General features: G+C 44.6%; 1 protein-coding gene across 2 annotated transcripts in view; it reads right to left on the bottom strand.

The window, feature by feature from the left end:
- TNMD (tenomodulin) overlaps positions 1-18,272 on the bottom strand; it is a 41,009-nt gene that overhangs the window by 15,800 nt on the left and 6,937 nt on the right. The window contains exons 1-2 of one of the 2 annotated variants that reach the window (XM_081848163.1): positions 8,315-8,666; positions 8,016-8,150 (exon numbers count right to left, since the gene is read on the bottom strand). In XM_081848163.1, coding sequence (XP_081704289.1) covers positions 8,016-8,150; positions 8,315-8,362 — 183 coding nt within the window. In that variant the 5' untranslated portion in view covers positions 8,363-8,666. Of the gene's footprint in view, positions 1-8,015; positions 8,151-8,314; positions 8,667-18,272 lie in introns of those variants that run through there. The other variant, XM_081848164.1, reaches the window with a different exon arrangement.

Here is an 18,272-nt window from a genome sequence, read left to right as displayed (position 1 = left end):
GGAAGGAGTCTATCTCAAAAAGGCCCATTTTTTCCATCCAGATTTTTATATACTTGGGAGTAAAACTCCAATTTTATTTCTTAAACCTTTCAAATCTGGATTTCCCAAATGTTCCCACTTCCAACTTTGTCCAATTCTTATTATTCTTGTTGTTCTTGTTGGTCTCTCTCCTCTTTCTTTTCCTGTTTTCCTGCACAAATGTTCTAATTCCAAAAGCTTCTAAATTCCGCTGCAGAGGCTCTGTTATTCAGGAACGAAACATGATGCCAAGTCCCTTCCATTTTCAATAGATAAGTCTATTGTCTACTTTAGTGTGTAAACCTCTGTAGTCAAAATAATGTTCCATTTCTGCAGTTTCCCAGGAGATAAAAAGTTCTGTCAAATTCGATGCCAACAACTTGTAATATCCCTCGGCTCCTCTAGGTGGATTATAATAACTCAGTTCCCTTCCAGATCATGTCCACCAGTCAAAGTAACTTTATTATTCCTTGTTTTAAACATTTTGTATCCAATTTGTAGCAAATATAACCGGCAAAGTCCTCGTAACAAAGTTCTCATTATTGTTCTTCTGCTTTGACAGCTCTTTGACAGCTGTCAAAACCTCTCCTTGTCTTCTCCCGGCGCTCTCACTAAGACGCTCCCAGGTTCCGGGGGGGGGGGGTTTGCTTTTTGACTAAATTCCACTTTTCTCCTCCAGCTCAATCTTATAATTTTCCATCGCGAAATTTCATAACTTTATCAAAATAAGGTTGCGCTCAATCTTAGATGTTAAGTCCTTTACTTTAGCTCCTCTACAACAGGGGGGGGGGGCTGACTTCCTTTTTATACCTCCCCCGCTCGTTCCGAATTCTTTAAAAAATTTCTCGCCTTTTTTAATCCAAGTTCCGATTACTCACGGGTTATGCTTTTAAGTCCGAATTTCCAATGGAAGAAGTCAGCGCTCTCCGTCGAATGGCATGCGGCTTCGCTTGGCAGGGGAAGCGGAGGACTCAAAGCACCCCCCCCGTCACCCGTTCCGCAGCCTTTAAAAAGGCTCCTTCGCGGGTCGGGGGGGGCTCAAAAGGTGCCAGCCGAGTCACCATGTCCATGGGTTTTAGCGCCCATGGTTTTTAAGGGTCCCCGCGTCGCCGGCGCGGCAGGACCCAGCCCCTACCGAGCAGGCTCCCTCCGGAGCTTGGAGGGAGTCCGCCATTCGGCGATGGCGCCAACCCGGAAGTGATCAGCAACCAAAATAAGGGATGAACAATTACTTTGATAAAATACATATTTTGTTGCATGCAAATGGCTTTAGATACCTATTAGGTCCATAAATTACCATATAGCATATATTCAACACACACACAAAAAACAGGAACAATTTGTTGTTGACAAAGCACAGCTGGACATAGAAAGGGCCCCATTACCTTCAGTAGCTTATTTAAGGGACATCATCAATAAGGGACAGCAGTGCGCCATGGCGCTGGGATAAGGGACTGTCCCGCCAAATAAGGGACGCTTGACAGCTATGGTCTTTTCATGTACGCTTGCTTGTTGAAACAAGGATGGAAGTTGTTTTCTTTTCAAGATGTTTTGCTTCTTGTCTTTATTTGGGTTTGCAAAAATTGGCATTGCATTAGAAATCCAGCCCTGGTGCAAGTTTGTTTATCCTGGAAGTTGCTTCGGATGGCTGGATGAATAGTTGTTTCCTGATATCACAGGGACAGAGGGGAGTGAGAGGAGAGAGGTGCATCGTAGTTATTTAAAACACCTCATCCCTATGTATCTGTATGCATTTTAAAAATGCTGTAGGGTGTATAATTATTGGTGACATTATGCACATGTGGGATTGCTGATTAGTGCTGCTTAATGAGAGCTGCGGGGCTAGAATGCTATTGTGCCCACCCACAACAATTAATTACAGTGCTTGAGGAGGGAGAGGGTGGCAAAGTCTTAAAATGCTGCTCTTTTGTTAAGTTCTGCCTCTGTGGAAAGAATTCGGTTGAGTTAGGTGGCATTTGTTCAGCTTGTGTTTGTTTAATATCCTTTCCCAATAAATCCCAGTCCCGTCCCTTAAAAAAAAAGGTTTTCTTGTCTGTGTCTTAGTATTCTCTCCCACTCCCCACATTTTGGCTCTAAGGATTATTTAGCACTGTGTCTGCTAGGCCTTCTGTGTGTCTTGTGAATACATTGTACAGTCTGCTACATTATTATGATTACAGTGGTACCTTGGGTTACATACGCTTCAGGTTACAGACTCCGCTAACCCAGAAATAGTACCTTGGGTTAAGAACTCTGCTTCAGGATGAGAACAGAAATCGTGCTCCGGCGGCGCCGCAGCGGTGGGAGGCCCCATAAGCTAAAGCGGTGCTTCAGGTTAAGAACAGTTTCAGGTTAAGAACGGACCTCCGGAACGAATTAAGTACTTAACCTGAGGTACCACTGTATAGCGCTTTTCTCACTGTTACTATTTCCACTTGCTAAGCAGCCACCAACTAGCAAGCATGACTACAGCCTAGTTTCAAAGCACATACTTTCATTATCTCATCATTTCTAATAATTGTTGTTCATGGCATCATATAACTGTAGAGTTGGAAGGGACACGAGGGTCATCTAGTTCAACCCCCTGCAATGCAGGAATCATTTGCCCAATGTGGGACTCAAACTCAGGACCCCGTGGAAACCGATAGAGGCATTTGCCACTGACTTCAAGTGGGACATGTGTGTTGTGTGAAATCCTTGCACTCTGAGAGGTGGCAGCAAGGCAGCACGCGGCCGGAAAGAGGCGACAAAGGGACAGAGGAGGAGACAGAATGAGGGGGTTGTGGAATGAGCTTGAGGCAGAGCCTGAGGCTGAGGTAAACCGGGCATGGCATTTCAGCCTCAGATTTGAGGACCTTGCCACCTGTTCAGTCAGTCCCTGCTTGCTAAGGTAAACCCAGCGTGGCGTTTCAGCCTCGGACTTCGTGTTGGGTTCTGAAATGGCCGTGCAGGCCAGATTTAGGACCCTGGTGGGCTGGATCTGCCCGCAGACCGTAGTTTGAGGACCCCTGCCTTAAAGTATTACCTTTCTTTCTTTTGAAAAAATACAACACATGGGGCTACCCATCTAAAATTTGGCAGTGTTAGCTCCCTCTACAGGGGTATATCCTCCAACATTTCTCCAATGAAAATAGGGACATCCTAAGGAAACGCAGGACCTTCTGGGTTCAAATCAAAAACTGGAATGGCTTCTCTAAATCAGGGACATCCCAGGAAAATAGAGACATTTGGAGGGTCTGGTGGGGGAGCCATGTCCCAGATTTCATCCCCCGATGTCAAAAGGCAAGGATGTTATGGTATGGCAGTTCTGGTTTTGTGATGAAAACCAATGGGATTTCTGGAGATCTGTATTTTCTGGATTACCATTTGGATTCAGGGCACATTGGATTGGGTCCAGATCAGTCCGGAATGAATCAAGACCAATTTTGAGTTTAAAATTGGGGCCACGATTTGAATTGTGGTGGGGCATGCACAGCCCTGCTTTTTGCTATGTAAGAGGTTAATTTGATGGGGCCCTGCTGTCCTTGCCTCCTCTCTCCGCGTGGCAATAAAAGCTCGTTTGTGTGTGAGGTTTCATGTGAATGAACGGGGGGCGGGGGGAATCATATAGCCTGGAATGTGTGATTGCAGGAGATACTTTATTCAGGTCTGGAGTTCCAAATGCCCCTAGCCTGGGCTGCAAGCCCATTACCTTGATGGAATAAAAAGATTGTAGGCAAAATTTGAGAATGTTTATGCAAGCTTATTTCCCTGTTTCTGGATCCTGAAAGTATCTTCCAGGATTAATCAGAAGCAGAAGATGACCCCCCTCAAAAAAACAGCCTCTCTCTGTCAATTTGCAGTAGACCCTAATAACTGGGCTCTCAGCTGAGCTCTAATATGTATCTGCTGCGTGGCAAAAGACTTTGGGGCTTTGATGTGTCTGGAATGAAAATGTCTTCTGCAGACCTAGCTTCTGAATAGCAGCTATTTATTGGAAGCAGATGTCGGACAATGAAGAAAGCAGCGGGCGGGCTGGCAGAAGCCTCTCTAAGAGCATTGTCAGAGTTGGGCTGCTTGCGAGATTGTGGCTAGCAAAGAAACTTCACTTGCCATCTCCTTAAGTATTTAAAAGTGAAGGCAGGGTGTGATTGCAGACAACTCCCAATTAACACAAAGGTTATGTTCCAAGGCACCATTGAAAAAGCTGTGGTGGAGCAGGAGCTTGCTCCATCCACTCCATGCCTCAACCTGGTACAGTGGACACTTGGGTTGTGAACATGATCCATGTGGGACGCACGTTTGCAACCTGCAACGTTTGCAACCTGCAGCGCTGCATCTACGCATGCGCAGGTTGTGATTTGGCGCTTCTGCGCATGCGCAACCGCCAAAACCCGGAAGTAACCCATTCTGGTATTTCCGGGTTCTGGCACGTCCGTAACCTGAAAAAAAACGCAACTTGAAGCGTCTGTAACCCGAGGTATGGCTGTATTGCAGTACTTCCAGAAAAAGCCTGCAAACACCTTGCCCCACCCCCTTTTGTGACATTGTCATTTCTGGGTTTGGTGCGATGCACGTGTGTGAGGTCAGGCATGTATTGGACATGCCTAAAATGGTTGCTGTCGGTATACTAAAACAAAGGAATGGTACTTAAAGACCATTCTGGGATGCATCTGAGTGCGGGACTTGAGGATGACGCTGTAAGTAACCAAACAGTTACACTTGGCTTGTTGCAGTCAACTCTCTATTTGCAAGGCCAGTGAAGATAGGAAGTTGCCTTATGTTGAATTATACAGCTGTCCAGCTCAGTACTGTCAACATTGGTCATATCTGCACCCTACATTTAAAGCGCACGGCTTCTCACTCAGAATCCTGGGGGCTGTCATTTGCAAAGGCTGCTGGGACTTGTAGTTCTGCAAGGTATACACCACAGTTCCCAGGATTATTTTGGGGAAAGCCATGTGCTTTCAATATATATGGTGTGGATGGTGACTACTGACTGGCAGTTGGTCTCCAGGGTTTCCGGAAGAGGTTTCTCCAAGCCCGGCCTGGAGATGGCAGTGTAGGAGTGTTCCAGTTCATCTTGAACTCTGTACATGCCCTGTGACTGTGTGTGATTTGGCCTTGTGCTGAGTAATGAAATCTCTGTGTTTTTAGGATGACATGTCCATCTCAGCTTGGAGAAAGCATCGTCCCTCCAGCTGAAAGGATAGTGGGCAGTCTGTGGGTGTGTGAAAAATAGCAGCCAGCAGTGTGAAGAAAGAGGGGTTGTATTTTGTAATGTTTGTTTTTATTTGCCAAACTAAAACACAAAATCGTAAGTTTCCACTGTGCTCTCTTGTCCAAAGTAAACCACAGCCAGGTAGTGCCGTTCTTGTTCTTATTGCTTAAGGAAGCAGGATAGCGGTGGCTGGGAAGGTATATTTGAAGCCATAAGGGCCAGAAACTTTTTCAAAAGACAAGACAGTGCAGACTTTTAGTATCATGCTGAATTAAGTGCCTATCAGAGAACAGAAATACATAAAACTCTAGGTGACAGTTGTCTGACCCCTTTGTCAACATTCTTAAGGGACGCACTGAGGCTTGTGTGACTGTGGATTCTGCATCTTAATGTAATTTGGATTGCCAGGGTAAATTGAAACTGTCACTGGAGCTGTTAGGTGACTATTCCAGCCTTTGCAAAGCCCCTTTAGCACCACACTGTTGACACTGTGAGCCCCACTATGTTCCTCAGAGGTCCAAATAAATGACAGAGAATCACCATGGTTGGCAAAGATGCAGTTCCTGAGGAATAATAATGTGATGGTGGTAGGTGGTGGACTTTTGACATGCCCAGGAGCTTGAGCGTATGTTGTCCAATTCAAAATACTGGTATTGACCTATAAATCCTTAAACAGCTCAGGACTGCAATACCTCAAGGACCGCCTCTTTCCATATGAACCTGCCTGGAGCCTGTGGCCCTTCTTCATGTGCCCCCTCCATGAGAGTTCTGGAGGGTGGCAGCATAAGAACAGGCCTTTTCTGTGGTGGCTCCCCATTTTTGGAATGCTTTCCCCAGGGAGGCTCACTGAACACCTTCTTTAGATATCTTTAGGCACTTTCTCTTCTCCCAGGGCGTTGGCTGGTTAGCATTCTATGTCATTTTAAATGTGTTTTGTGGGAGTGGAGGGGGGCTTATTGGTGTGTTTTTGTTTGTATTATGCCTTTTGTGATCTTATCTTGTATTTATATGTTATGAACTGCCCTGTGATCTTCGGATGATGGGCGGTCTACAAATTTTAAAAATAAATAACAGACAAAGAAAGAAATCACTCATAGCAAAATTAAATGCACTAATGGCACCACCTATGTGTAAGAAGCTTGGGGAAACCTCAATTTAGATTGCAGAAGGGTAATCCCTCCCACAAATGGGCAGAGTGCTAGGGCTCTGCTTGCAGCTTTCCCTCAGTCATTCTGGATGGCCACTGTGAGAACAGGAGACTGGACTAGAGGGGCCACTAGCCTAATCCAACAAGTTATTTTTCGGTTTATGGTCTTATGCCTGTTGCTTAAAGGACCCCTGGCCATTAGGTCCGGTTGTGGCCAACTCTGGGGTTGCAGGCTCATCTCGCTTTATTGGCCGAGGGAGCCGGCGTACAGCTTCCGGGTCATGTGGCCAGTATGACTAAGCCGCTTCTGGCGAGCCAGAGCAGTGCACGGAAACGCCGTTCACCTTCCCGCCGGAGTGGTACCTATTTATCTACTTGCACTTTGACGTGCTTTCGAACTGCTAGGCTAGCAGAAGCAGGGACCGAGCAACGGGAGCTCACCCCGTCGCGAGGATTCGAACCGCCAACCTTCTGATCGGCAAGCCCTAGGCTCTGTGGTTTAACCCACAGTGCCACCCGCGTCCCCTATGCCTGTTGCTTAGGGTTGTCATAATACCAAAAGTGGAAATCCAGACAAAGCATTTCTAAAGCATTATTATTTTTTAATTGCGCTGCTTGCCATATGTCTAGGTTTTCCCGGACATTTTTCTGAGTCTGCAAAAACCCACCCAGACGCCTTTTTCAGAGCCCAATTCCCATACGTATGGCAGCCCTACCATTGCATTTGATGTCCAGGGAGACATGAGATATAGAGATACCATCCAGCTAACACAGCTAATAGTTATTGATAATAAATTTATCCTCCATGCATTTGGCTAAACCTTTCACTTTGCCCCTCCACCCACACATTACAATGCAATCCCCTGATTTTCTCTGTCTTCAGGGTATGAATACACAACCCCCTAGTCAGAATGCCAGGTCTAAACCACAGCATCTAGGGCAAAAGGGGAAAGGAAGATGGAGTTTGCATCCACAACCCTATGCACAAGGGGGAAAGTCTTATGATAGTATGGCATCAGCTTATGGATCCTGTGTTTTTACATGCATGCATTTTTTTTTTATAAAAGGGCTGCAACTCACAGGCAAAGCACCCAGGTAAGGATGGAAAAGACCACTGTCCGAAACCTCAGAAAGTTGCTGTCAGCCAACAGTACTGGACCAGATGGAGCAGTGGTCTGATTTGGTATAGGGGAGCTTCCCATATATGAATAAGCTCCAGCCCCGCCCCCGCAATGCCCTGCAAAATAGGTTAATAAAAGAAAATGCAATACAGCTGCTTAATGCTGCAGGCACGGAACAGCACAGAGTAATCAGCCACCCTCAAGATTTGGCTCCCTCTCCTTAAAGTGGTGGCATAGTGGGTTTCCACCAGTTTCTGGCAAGCTAATGGAAACAACATGAAAGCATTTATTCACAAATTTATTATGTGACCGCTACTATGAAGGAGATGGAATGCCTCTGTGGAAAGGATCCCATTATTAAAAAGCAAAGCAGGGTAAGCACCTAAAACTTTGCGTAAAATCTACTTGAATAGTCTGTGTCCTTAAAATAATAACAAGAGAGGATATTTAGAAATACCAGGTAGATTTTAAATAAGTAATAAAATAAAATAAAATAAATATTAAATTCAATGCACAGAATGCAACTTACTTTTTTAGGTGATGGATTCCAAAAATAATAGACCCCAAGAAATGTCAGGATGACAGAGAGCACTAGGCTGCAAAGCAACACCCCACAGATCTTGTATCTTTTGCAGAGTTCTTTCGTAGCTTTAGGTGTTTGTGCCTAATAGATAGAAAAGGGGAAAGTTAGAGAAAAGTCGGTTGTCGAGGCAAGCTGTAATGTGCTGGGCATGCATGCTTTGAAAGACAGAATGACAGCTCTTAGCAAGTAATTGAAGGCATTCACTAACCCACCCTGTAAAAAGGATAACAAAGCAATCAACCTACATCTTGGACGTAGAATTCCTCAGAGATCTCCTGGGGATCTTTCGCCATGGTGTTTCCTCCCTCTGCGTGAAATTTCCTTCTGCATGCAGAGAGAGATGGAGAGACCTCTGGGGCTGAGGTGGAGCCACACGATGCTTTGCCTCACATGGGTGTGTCGGGGAGGAATAACTCCCTCTTTCCTGGCTCAGGGTGATCGTAGTAAATGGTGCTTTTTCCAGTGTGTGGAATCTCATAGGGTGGGAGCGGTGGGAGTACACAAAGGCTGTGAGTTCCCATGCTGAGGCCGGCATAGGGTTAAGAGTGTATGTTGGGTGTGTGTGAGTGTGTGTGGCTTGCGCATTGAAACTGAGACCACAGAATACTTATTGCAAAGTATTGGAAGACACAAGATCTACCCACCCTGGAAGAGTGGCAGATGAAGGTAATGGACTATATGGAATTAGCGGAAATGACTGGCAGAATCCGAGACCTGGGAGAAGAGTTGGTGGAAGAAGATTGGAAGAAATTTAAAGACTACCTGCAGAAACAATGTAAAATTAATGAATGTTAAAATGATGTTGGATTGAAAATAAGTGGCATTAGCAACAAAGTTAAAAAGAGTATGCAAAAATGAATTGATAATGGGCGAAAATATAGAGTTATAATATGTTAAGATATAGAGTTAAGATAAATGAAAAAGGGTAAGGATTTACTGATTTGATTATATTAATGGGAATACAAAAAGGGGAGGTGTGAGGAGGTCAAAGAAACAAGCTAATGAGTTTAAAGTTATAAAAAAAGTGGATTTGTTTTAACTTCTTTTTTTGTTTATTTTTCTTGTTTTTTGTTTTTTGTATTTTTGTCTGAGAGTTTTTTCTTTTTTCTTTTTCTTTTTTGTTCTACTATGTATTTTTGTATTTATGACTTTGTAAAATCTTAATAAATATTCTTAAAAAAAAGAATATTCTTAACAAACTCCCAGGATTCTTTGGAGGAATGTCAGAACACAAGTAAGAAAGAAGATAACCTAAGCTGAGAATGAGTGAGACAGGGCCTTCCCTGATGCTGTTGCACTCCAACTCCCATCAGCCTCAGCCAGCCAGGCCAATGGTCGAGGATGATGGGAGTTGCAGTCCAACAACATCTGAAGGACCACACAGGTTCCTTGGTTATTTTCCTCTTTATTATTTGTGTTCCGCAATTGTCTGAATATTTTTCTTTTTCTGCAAGTCTTTAACTATGTTGATGTTTGAATTAGGAGTTGTTGCTTTGCCGTTCCAAGTTCTTCTATCCTGTATGATCTAGCTGAGGTTCCTGCATCGCAGGGGGTTGGATTAGATGACCCTTGGGGTTCCCTTCCAAATCTACAGTTCTATAATTCCATGATTCTATTTTTAATTTGGTATGAACTGCTTTTTATATGGGGATTGTTGCTTTCCTTTTTTTCTGTTAGCAGCTTTGAGCCCCTTGGTTTGGAAAGAAAAGCGAGGCAGAATTGTTAGTATATGCACTAAATTAAAAGGGTGGTTTTTTTTCCAATGATTTTTTAAAAAATAAAATAATAAGTTCAATTGTTTATTCAATTTATGCATCACTTTACACTGCCAGAAGCAGTTCTGATGTGATTTATAGTGGCAACAGCATGCAAAATATAATATGCTTTTCTATTTATTTATTTATTTATTTAATGCAAACTGATGTAGAAATGTGGAGAACTGGAATAAAGGCTGGAAATATTAGAAACTGAGAGGAGCCAAAATTGACAGATTGGCCTATCCCATCCAGCTTTGTGTTTTTGGAAACAGGGATCACTCCTTTGTCCCAGAATACTGAGGTGTAACTTGATACCTGCAGAATTTAGCAGAGACTAATCCAATACGCCTTCGGTCTCTATCTTGGAACTGAGACTAAATGCAGCTTACATGGCTACAAAATGCAGTCTATTTCTGCTATTATGTCACCTTTAGGCCAATAACTCTCAAAACCTTGCTTGCTTTTTTGTGACTTTTTGATTGACCTTAATAAATGCATTGCTCCACTGTGATCCACTGTGGGTTTTGAATTTGTGTTTATTAAGGGATATCAATATGCATTATCTCAAGAAAGCAATAGCATGTTAATGATATCCCTTATAAACAGCGGCTTGGGGGTTACCTAAAGGATGGGACATTTTAAAATTGACTACAGTATTGTTTTTCTGCAGCCTGGAAGACAGGAGAACTCTTGACAGGAACAATGATGCTGCCATCTAGTGTTCTCTAGTGGAAGAGAAAGCAAGTGTTTTCTCTTCAGGTGAATGGTAAGGCTGCATTGTTGTTTAGTCGTGTCCGACTCTTCGTGACCCCATGGACCAGAGCATGCCAGGCACTCCTGTTTTCCACTGAAATGACACCTGACCACTTGCAGTACTTCCTTGGTTGGTGTTCAATGTTGCCATTTGTTGAATCAATACCCATTGCAATAACAGAGGGGGGCGGGGGGGGGGAGGACGCTCTTTTGGCTCCAAGGTGGAATTATATGGGGCAGCATTTGCAAGAGCTCTTGGGAACGGTCTGTAGCTCAGTGGCAGAGCATCTCCTTTGCCTGCAGAAGGTCACAGGTTCAACCCCTGGCATCTCCCGGTAAGCCTGGGAAAGACTGCAGTTTTGCCCCAAGACTATTTGCTCATCTAGGTAAAAGGCAAAGGGATCCCTGACCATTACGTCCAGTCGTGACCAACTCTGGGGTTGCGGAGCTCATCTCGCTTTATTGGCCAAGGGAGCCCGCGTACAGCTTCCAGGTCATGTGGCCAGCATGACTAAGCTGCTTCTGGCAAACACAGAAACGCCGTTTACCTTCCCGCTGGAGTGGTACCTATTTATCTACTTGCACTTTGACGTGCTTTCGAACTGCTAGGTTGGCAGGAGCAGGGACTGAGCAACAGGAGCTCACCCCGTCGCGAGGATTCGAACCGCCAACCTTCTGATCGGCAAGCCCTAGGCTCTGTGGTTTAACCCACAGCGCAACCTGCATCCCTTATTTGCTCATCTATCCCAGGATTATTGACAATGACTAGTAGGGGATCTTCCTGGGACTTGGACAGGTTCCCTGCCATTGAACCAGGACCCCTGTTTCCCCAGAAGCATAAGCTCAGCGGAGAAATAAGTCCAGGACAAAGAAACAGCAACAGATCACTTTACTCCTAACAAGTGTTACCAGTACTAATGAAACATGTGACTTGAGTGAGTTATTTATAAGGAAGAGCTGCAGGAGGCAATGGGCCGTATCCAGCCTTCTCTATCCATTGGAACATGGGCTCTTTCTTGCGCTACCAGAAAGTGAATTTTAATGTTCAACAACAGAGGCATCCCATCCAACAGCTGCACTAGCAGAAACCCATTGCGCAACAGATGACACAATCTATTTCACAGCAATGGTACCAACAGCCTGCTCATGCCTTCTGTTGCTCAGCAGTGTTCCACTGGTGCAAAACATTTCACCAATAGAACAGGTTTATCACTAAACCTGTTCTCTTTGTCTGGGGTGGGGTGGGGGAAATCTCAAGTGGGGGAGGCCAAAGAAGGCAGGAATACATATCAAAAGCAACTGTCATGAGAATAATGTAATAATAACATAATACAGCAACAATAGCAAATATAACAACATAAATATTGAAAAATCAGTATGATAAATATAATGAGATTGCATTACAAGTATCACACCTCCTGGCAATTGCAAAAATAACAAGGAAGTATGACAGTTTTGCTTTGGTCACAGAAACACCCCTCACAGGTCTCTTGTTGTTTTACTATCCCTCTTGCTTAGGCATCCATGAGAGAGAAATTAAGATGTGAAAAACAGAATTAGTACTTCCTGTTATCTGGGATGCCTGGTCTCCCTTTAGAGTGGCTGACAGCAGCTGAATGAAAGGCCACAGGAGGAGAGATCCTTTAATTTAACCATAAAATAACATGACTGCTCTCGGCCTGGTGTGTGTGGCTTCTGTGAAGTGCTGAGCCATAAAGAGAACTCATGTTTCTTCCTTACTGGGGACTCTTGTTTGTCATTTTTATAAATCAGTGTTTATAGGTCTAATTATTGTAAATGCGGCAGACAATAAAGGTGACTGTGAATGCAACATCCGATAATGAATTTTGCAGCAAGCCTGCTGAGCTGAAGAACGCAGCTGGAAGGACGTTATTTTTCTGTATGATAATTATAGATTTGTTTACATCCTTCTCTCTCTCTCCTTCTCTCTCTCCCCTCCTTGTGGCACCAAGACTGGAGTTTCCTCCCAGGTAAGATCTGCTAAGCTCCCTCTTTAGTGGGTTAAGCAAAGTTTTTGTTTTTTAAAAAACCAGGTTAGTTTTTAATATATAATCTGCCATTTTAAAAACTTTTAACAACTGTGTTATATGAAATGCAAATTAATGAAATTAATACTATTGTTGTTATATGTTTTTAACACCACCACCACCACATTAGGGGTATTTTTCCCCTTTTAATGCTATCTGTATGATCATTTAGTTCTGTAATGCTATCCATTAATATTTTATGTGCTGCTAATATATTGTTGTTAATGACTCATTTTTATTCTGATGGATTTTCTTATTTTATTGCAAGTCACTTTGATTGTTTTAACAGAACATCAAATACTAAAAACATAAAACATGTCCACATATATAATATGAAAGTAAGGCTCCAACCCAAGCGGAGTAGGTCCCCTTGAACACCTGAAGGAGCGTCTCCACCCCCATTGTTCTGCCCAGACACTGAGGTTCAGCTCTGAGGGCCTTCTGGTGGTTCCCCTGCTGTGAGAAGCCAAGTTACAGGGAACCAGGCAGAGGGCCTTCTCGGTAGTGGCACCCGCCCTGTGGAACACCCTCCCATCAGATGTCAAAGAGAAAAACAACTACCAGACTTTTAGAAGACATCTGAGGCAGCCCTGTTTAGGGAAGCTTTTAATGTTTAATAGACTATTGTATTTTAATATTTTAATATTCTGTTGGAAGCCGCCCAGAGTGGCTGGGGAAACCCAGCCAGATGGGTGGGGTAGATATAATAAATTATTGTTATTCTTGTTGTTGTTGTTGTTATGATGATGATGATGATGATGATGATGCCTTCTGAATAAATATGCATAGAATTTCACTGTCAACTAATCCATTTGTTCTCCATTATCAACACTATTTTAGAGAGAAACAAGAAGGCAGTTCCCTGTCCTGATGGGTTTACAATTAATAGTTGAGTAGGGTTTTTGAGTAGGGAATTTGACTCAAAATGTAAAATTCTGCAAAGCTTTTTAAGGAAACCACAAACCTAACCCCAAAATAGTGATTTAAAGCTTTTTGAGCTGTTTCCGCTGCTTTTTCTATCGTGTTGCCATACATTTAGGTTTTCCCTGACAAAATTCCCCCCTGACACCATTTGTATACCCTAAAACCAGGATATGTTGGGAATTTTCCTGACGTATGGCAAGCCTGTACTTGAGCAAAACACGAATACATGTTCATTTTCCTTCCTGTGTAGGAAAAGCAGAAAGTGGGCAGCAATACTTTGATGAGCCTGTTCTCCACCCATGTTGTTCACAAGCATGTTGTCTGTTGTGCCGTGTGTGCCATGTGTGTTCAGATTTGGACCCAGAGTTTTCAAGAGGACATTTTGTGGGTTAAAGTCCAGAATCAAAGGCAGGTGTTAACTCTTCCACTTAAGTAACTGTGAGAAACTTTTCAGCACTGAGATCATTAGCGCAGCTCATAATGTTGTCAAAAAGCTGTTTTCTGCCACATCAGTGTTTGCAGCTAAATGATGTGCCTTGTCTTCAGCTGCATCAGAAGATTTAAAGGGACATGACTGTTCTCCATCTCTGGCCATCTTACTGCTGAATGCCTGCCATTGCAGCATTTGAGAGGGGGCAATTAGGAGAGTGTTTTGCTTAGCCCATCCCTTGCCTACCACTGCTCTTGCCCTCTCCCTCAGTCCCTAAGAGAAAAGTGGTGGGTAGGGGCTGTCATTAACCATTTCTACCAGCAGCAGCCTTGACTCTGACACAGAGGCAGCAGAGCTAGCTGGATCATGAAGATTAGTGGGGCAAGCTATGAAGGCACTGAGCTGAGATCCATCCACAGTGCCCATCAGCAGAGACCCCCTTGACTCCAGAGACTCCCAAAACAACAATGCTTGCACCAGACTCTGCTGAAGAGCAGAGTGGCTTGGTGTTTCGTGTTTCTTGGTGCCTGCTTGCCAGCACAGGCAAAGACGAAGGAGGGGGCTGGGAGAGGTTAGGCCCAAGACTGGAGAAAAGGTCTTGTCTTGGTTGTTAGAACAGGTAGTCTGCTTGGCACTATCCAAGGTGCTGGAGTCCTCACCAGCTGTCCCTCACAGGCATTTATCATGCCTTATGACACAATCAGGGCAGGGCAAAAGGTCCTCACACGCATACAAACAAAACTCACTACAATCAACTAAATGCAACCAACCATGCTATGGGCTCTCCAACTTCTAGTACCACCAACAAAATCAGACAGACAGACAGACAGACAGACAAATGAAGAGCCTACCCTCACAACGCCGACACAAAACGTCTGCACATGTACTAAGCAAAAGAATGAAAGATCATTACCTGCCTTCTTTCTCCGTCTTCTCCCCCCAATCCTCTCCACCCCCCAATCTCACAATGTTTATGACAGCAGGGTCTCATACCAAATGCAGCTGACCTGTAGAAAGTTGTATGTAACTTTGTCGACTATGAAAATTCTTTAATAAAAACTATTTTTTAAAAGAAGTCGCAGGATAGGGAGGACAGGAACATTGCAGCAAGCTTCTCAAACCCAAAGTGTGTGGGATTCCCTCCCCACTTTGCTTATTATTGCACTTCCTGACCCTTGTTTGAAGACATGGATCTGCTGCCTTCAACTGTAGTTCTCCCCAAGCTAAGGAGCACATCAGGCAACTGGAGACAGACGGATTTGCAAACCCCAAACAGTATTTGTGGCATTCGCATGGGGTGCAGAAAATCCCAAACGGCCCTCCTCTTTGTGGTGGCAAAAATACAAGCAAATGAAGGCTGAAAATCCTAAATAAACTTAGGGATCACCCACACTTCCATTTGTCTTGTGCCTAGAAAACATAAGTCTGAGCAGTTTTCTGTTTGTCCTGTGCTTCTCAGGCATGGGTCCAAGCAGTTTTGTCTTTGCACAGCTTCTGCCCAGAAAACCCGCTATTTAGTGCAATATTGGAACAAAGTGCAATCCGGGGGGGGGGGGAATCCCTATTGCTGTTTGTTCCAATTCAGGGCTGAACCACAGGTTTTCCTGGGAGAAAGCAGTGGAGGAAACAGAAGTCTGGATGAGCCTATTCTGGAGAGGAAGCCCCATTTGGGGCTTACTTCTGAGTAGACTTGCTTAGGATTGAGTTCTATATCACTGGCTATTTTTTTGTCTTTCCTTTAATGTACTGGTCTCCAAGAAACTGCTGTGTAAAGGAGCGAAATCACCCTGCCTAATGGTAAGGTCAGCCAGAGCTGTTAAAAAGCGCCACCATCGTTGTATATAATGTTTTATAGAGCATCGTAAACCAAAAGGCCCCTATCACCAAAGTGAAAGACTGGCAGAATCTAGGCTGGCATCTCTGGAGTTAATATTGCCAATTTCCAAACTCATCTGAAGTCGTCGAGTGTAATAAAAATAAAAACGGTGATCCGAAGGACATACAGCTTATCTAAGCCAGTGTAACTGAATTCAGAGATAACAGGCAGGCTTGTTAATATGGGCAGCGATGATCAAACGAGAAGTGATCCAGAGAAATCCTGTGAAGGTTGCTGTGGCCAGAAACTTGTTTGAGCCCCATCATTAAAAACTGAGAACCAGGTCAAACTGAGCAGGAAGCAGAGCAAATGGAAAAAAGTCCATCTTCTTGAAACACAAGCAGAGGAACGTTCTCAAATCCGGCAATAAATATCAGTTTTTTCCCCCCCTCTCTCTTAAGTGTTTGAAATGAAGCAGATAGATGTTGCGAGTGCCAAAGAAAATGTCTTCCTTTTAAAACATTTATTTAATGGGGAAGTTTAGAGAGATATATACTAAAGGGAAAGAGGAGGATAAATTGGCTTAAAGGGTGCCGCTGCGGAAAAGAATATGTGAAGAAGGGCATCTTTTGATAAGTTGTCAGAAAGAATTGGAGTAAAAGTTGTGAAAGAATTATTATAGTATGAAATAATTTGTTAGGACAGGCAGGGAGTGGGGGGGGGAATGCTGGACAACCAAATTAATACCCAGGGTGATGGTTGCCAAATTCCTCACTGCCCCGGACCACTTGGAAATTGTTTAGGACCTTGGAGGAGAACTTAATGCCTGTTGTTTAGCAGCTGTCATGTGCAGTGCTAGATGCCAACTTATTTTTTTTATTTAAAAAATCACATGCAGTTCAAATTTTAATACGATTAAAATACAACTAGAAATAGATAGATAGATAATTTATTACAGTCAAAGACCAGTTCACATAACACAATAAAAACAGTGTTCATTAAGATAAAATATACAATTAGAGCAGATTGCAGCAATAGCTCATGCGTTAAAATTGAGATACAGTATATACATACACCTGTACAACTGAGATCTGGGCTACCATAAAAATTGACCCTGAGGCGCCCCAAAGGGCGACTTCAGCTTTTCCCTAATAAGCTATTTTATTCTATAGGACGATCTGTGCCTACAAATCTGGGCACAGAATCTGGCTACCAGCCGGGTCGTCTTATGATCTTTGCCTAAGAGGAGAGAATCAAGTTTAGACTTGTCTGAAAGATCAGCGAGCCTCTTCAGCAAAGGATCAATGGTGTCTCTATGAATCTCAGCATAAGAAGGACATCTAAAAAATATATGTTCGGGGCTTCCTATTTCCCTTAATGGGCAGGCTCAAAGTCTCTGTGGGTAAAGGACTCTTCTATAGGAGCCTTCCAGAACTGGTGAGGGCATGGCCGAGCTTCTAGCATGAGTGAAAGCCCTTCTTGCGTTTCTGGATGTGAGGAAATAGAGGTACTGTATTTTTCACTCTATAGGATGCACCCGACCATAGGACACACCATGTTTTAGAGGGGGGAGAACAAGAAAAAAAAAATTCTCCCCCTCTTTGCCCAGCGCGAAGCGGCAGGAGGCGCTGCGCAGAGAGGGGGAGAATCCCCCCTCCGTTTCCCCCCTCTAAAACAAGGTGCTGTTCAAGGTGCGTTCAGCTGCCTTCAGACACCGACCCCTCTTGCTCTCCGGGCTTCAGGTTCCTTTCGACCTGCAGCCCCAAAGAGCAGGTCGGGGAGCAGCGGAAAGGCACGCAGCCTTCCCATTGCTCCGCGAGCTTCTCGGGGCTGCTGGGGAAGCCCAGGGCTATGGCTTCTTTAGCCCCGCGCACGCTATCCCGGCTGGTGAGGTGGCGCACGGCTAAAGAGGCTGCTGCCATAGCTGCGCGCCACCTCTCCAGCCGGGAGAGGCAATACCCCCACCTATGGGAGAGGCAATACTCCAGCTATGGCAATACCCCCACCTCCTGCAAAAGCCCACAGGAGCCATGCACCCTTTTCTGCACCTTTTCTGTGCCCTGCCTTCCCACTGCCCCCCGAGCTTGTGGGGCTGGCGGTGGGGGGAAGCGCTGCATTCCCCCACCGCCAGCCTCAAAGATCCCTGAAGCCTTCGGAGCGCAGCGCGAGTTCCCGCTGCACTCCGAAGGCTTTGGGTTCCTTTTGCTGAACCCAAAGCCTTTGGAGCACAGCGGGAGCTCGCGCAGTGCTTTGGAGCGCAGCGCGAGTTCCTGTTGCGCTCCGCAGCCTTCGACTTCCTTTTGCTGAAACCGGGAGAGCAAGACTCTCCTGGCTTCAGCGAAAGGAACCTGAAGCCTCTGGAACGTGTCGGGAACTCGCACTGCGCTCCGAAGGCTTCAGGCAGCTATCCCTGAAGCCTGGAGAGTAAGAAGGGTCGGTGTGCAGCGACACCTCTCGCTCTCCAGGCTTTAGCGA

Source organism: Podarcis erhardii (genome assembly GCF_964252035.2).
Source record: "Podarcis erhardii genome assembly, chromosome: Z".
Classification (NCBI taxonomy): Eukaryota; Metazoa; Chordata; class Lepidosauria; order Squamata; family Lacertidae; genus Podarcis; species Podarcis erhardii.
This window is presented reverse-complemented; position numbering and strand designations above follow the sequence as displayed.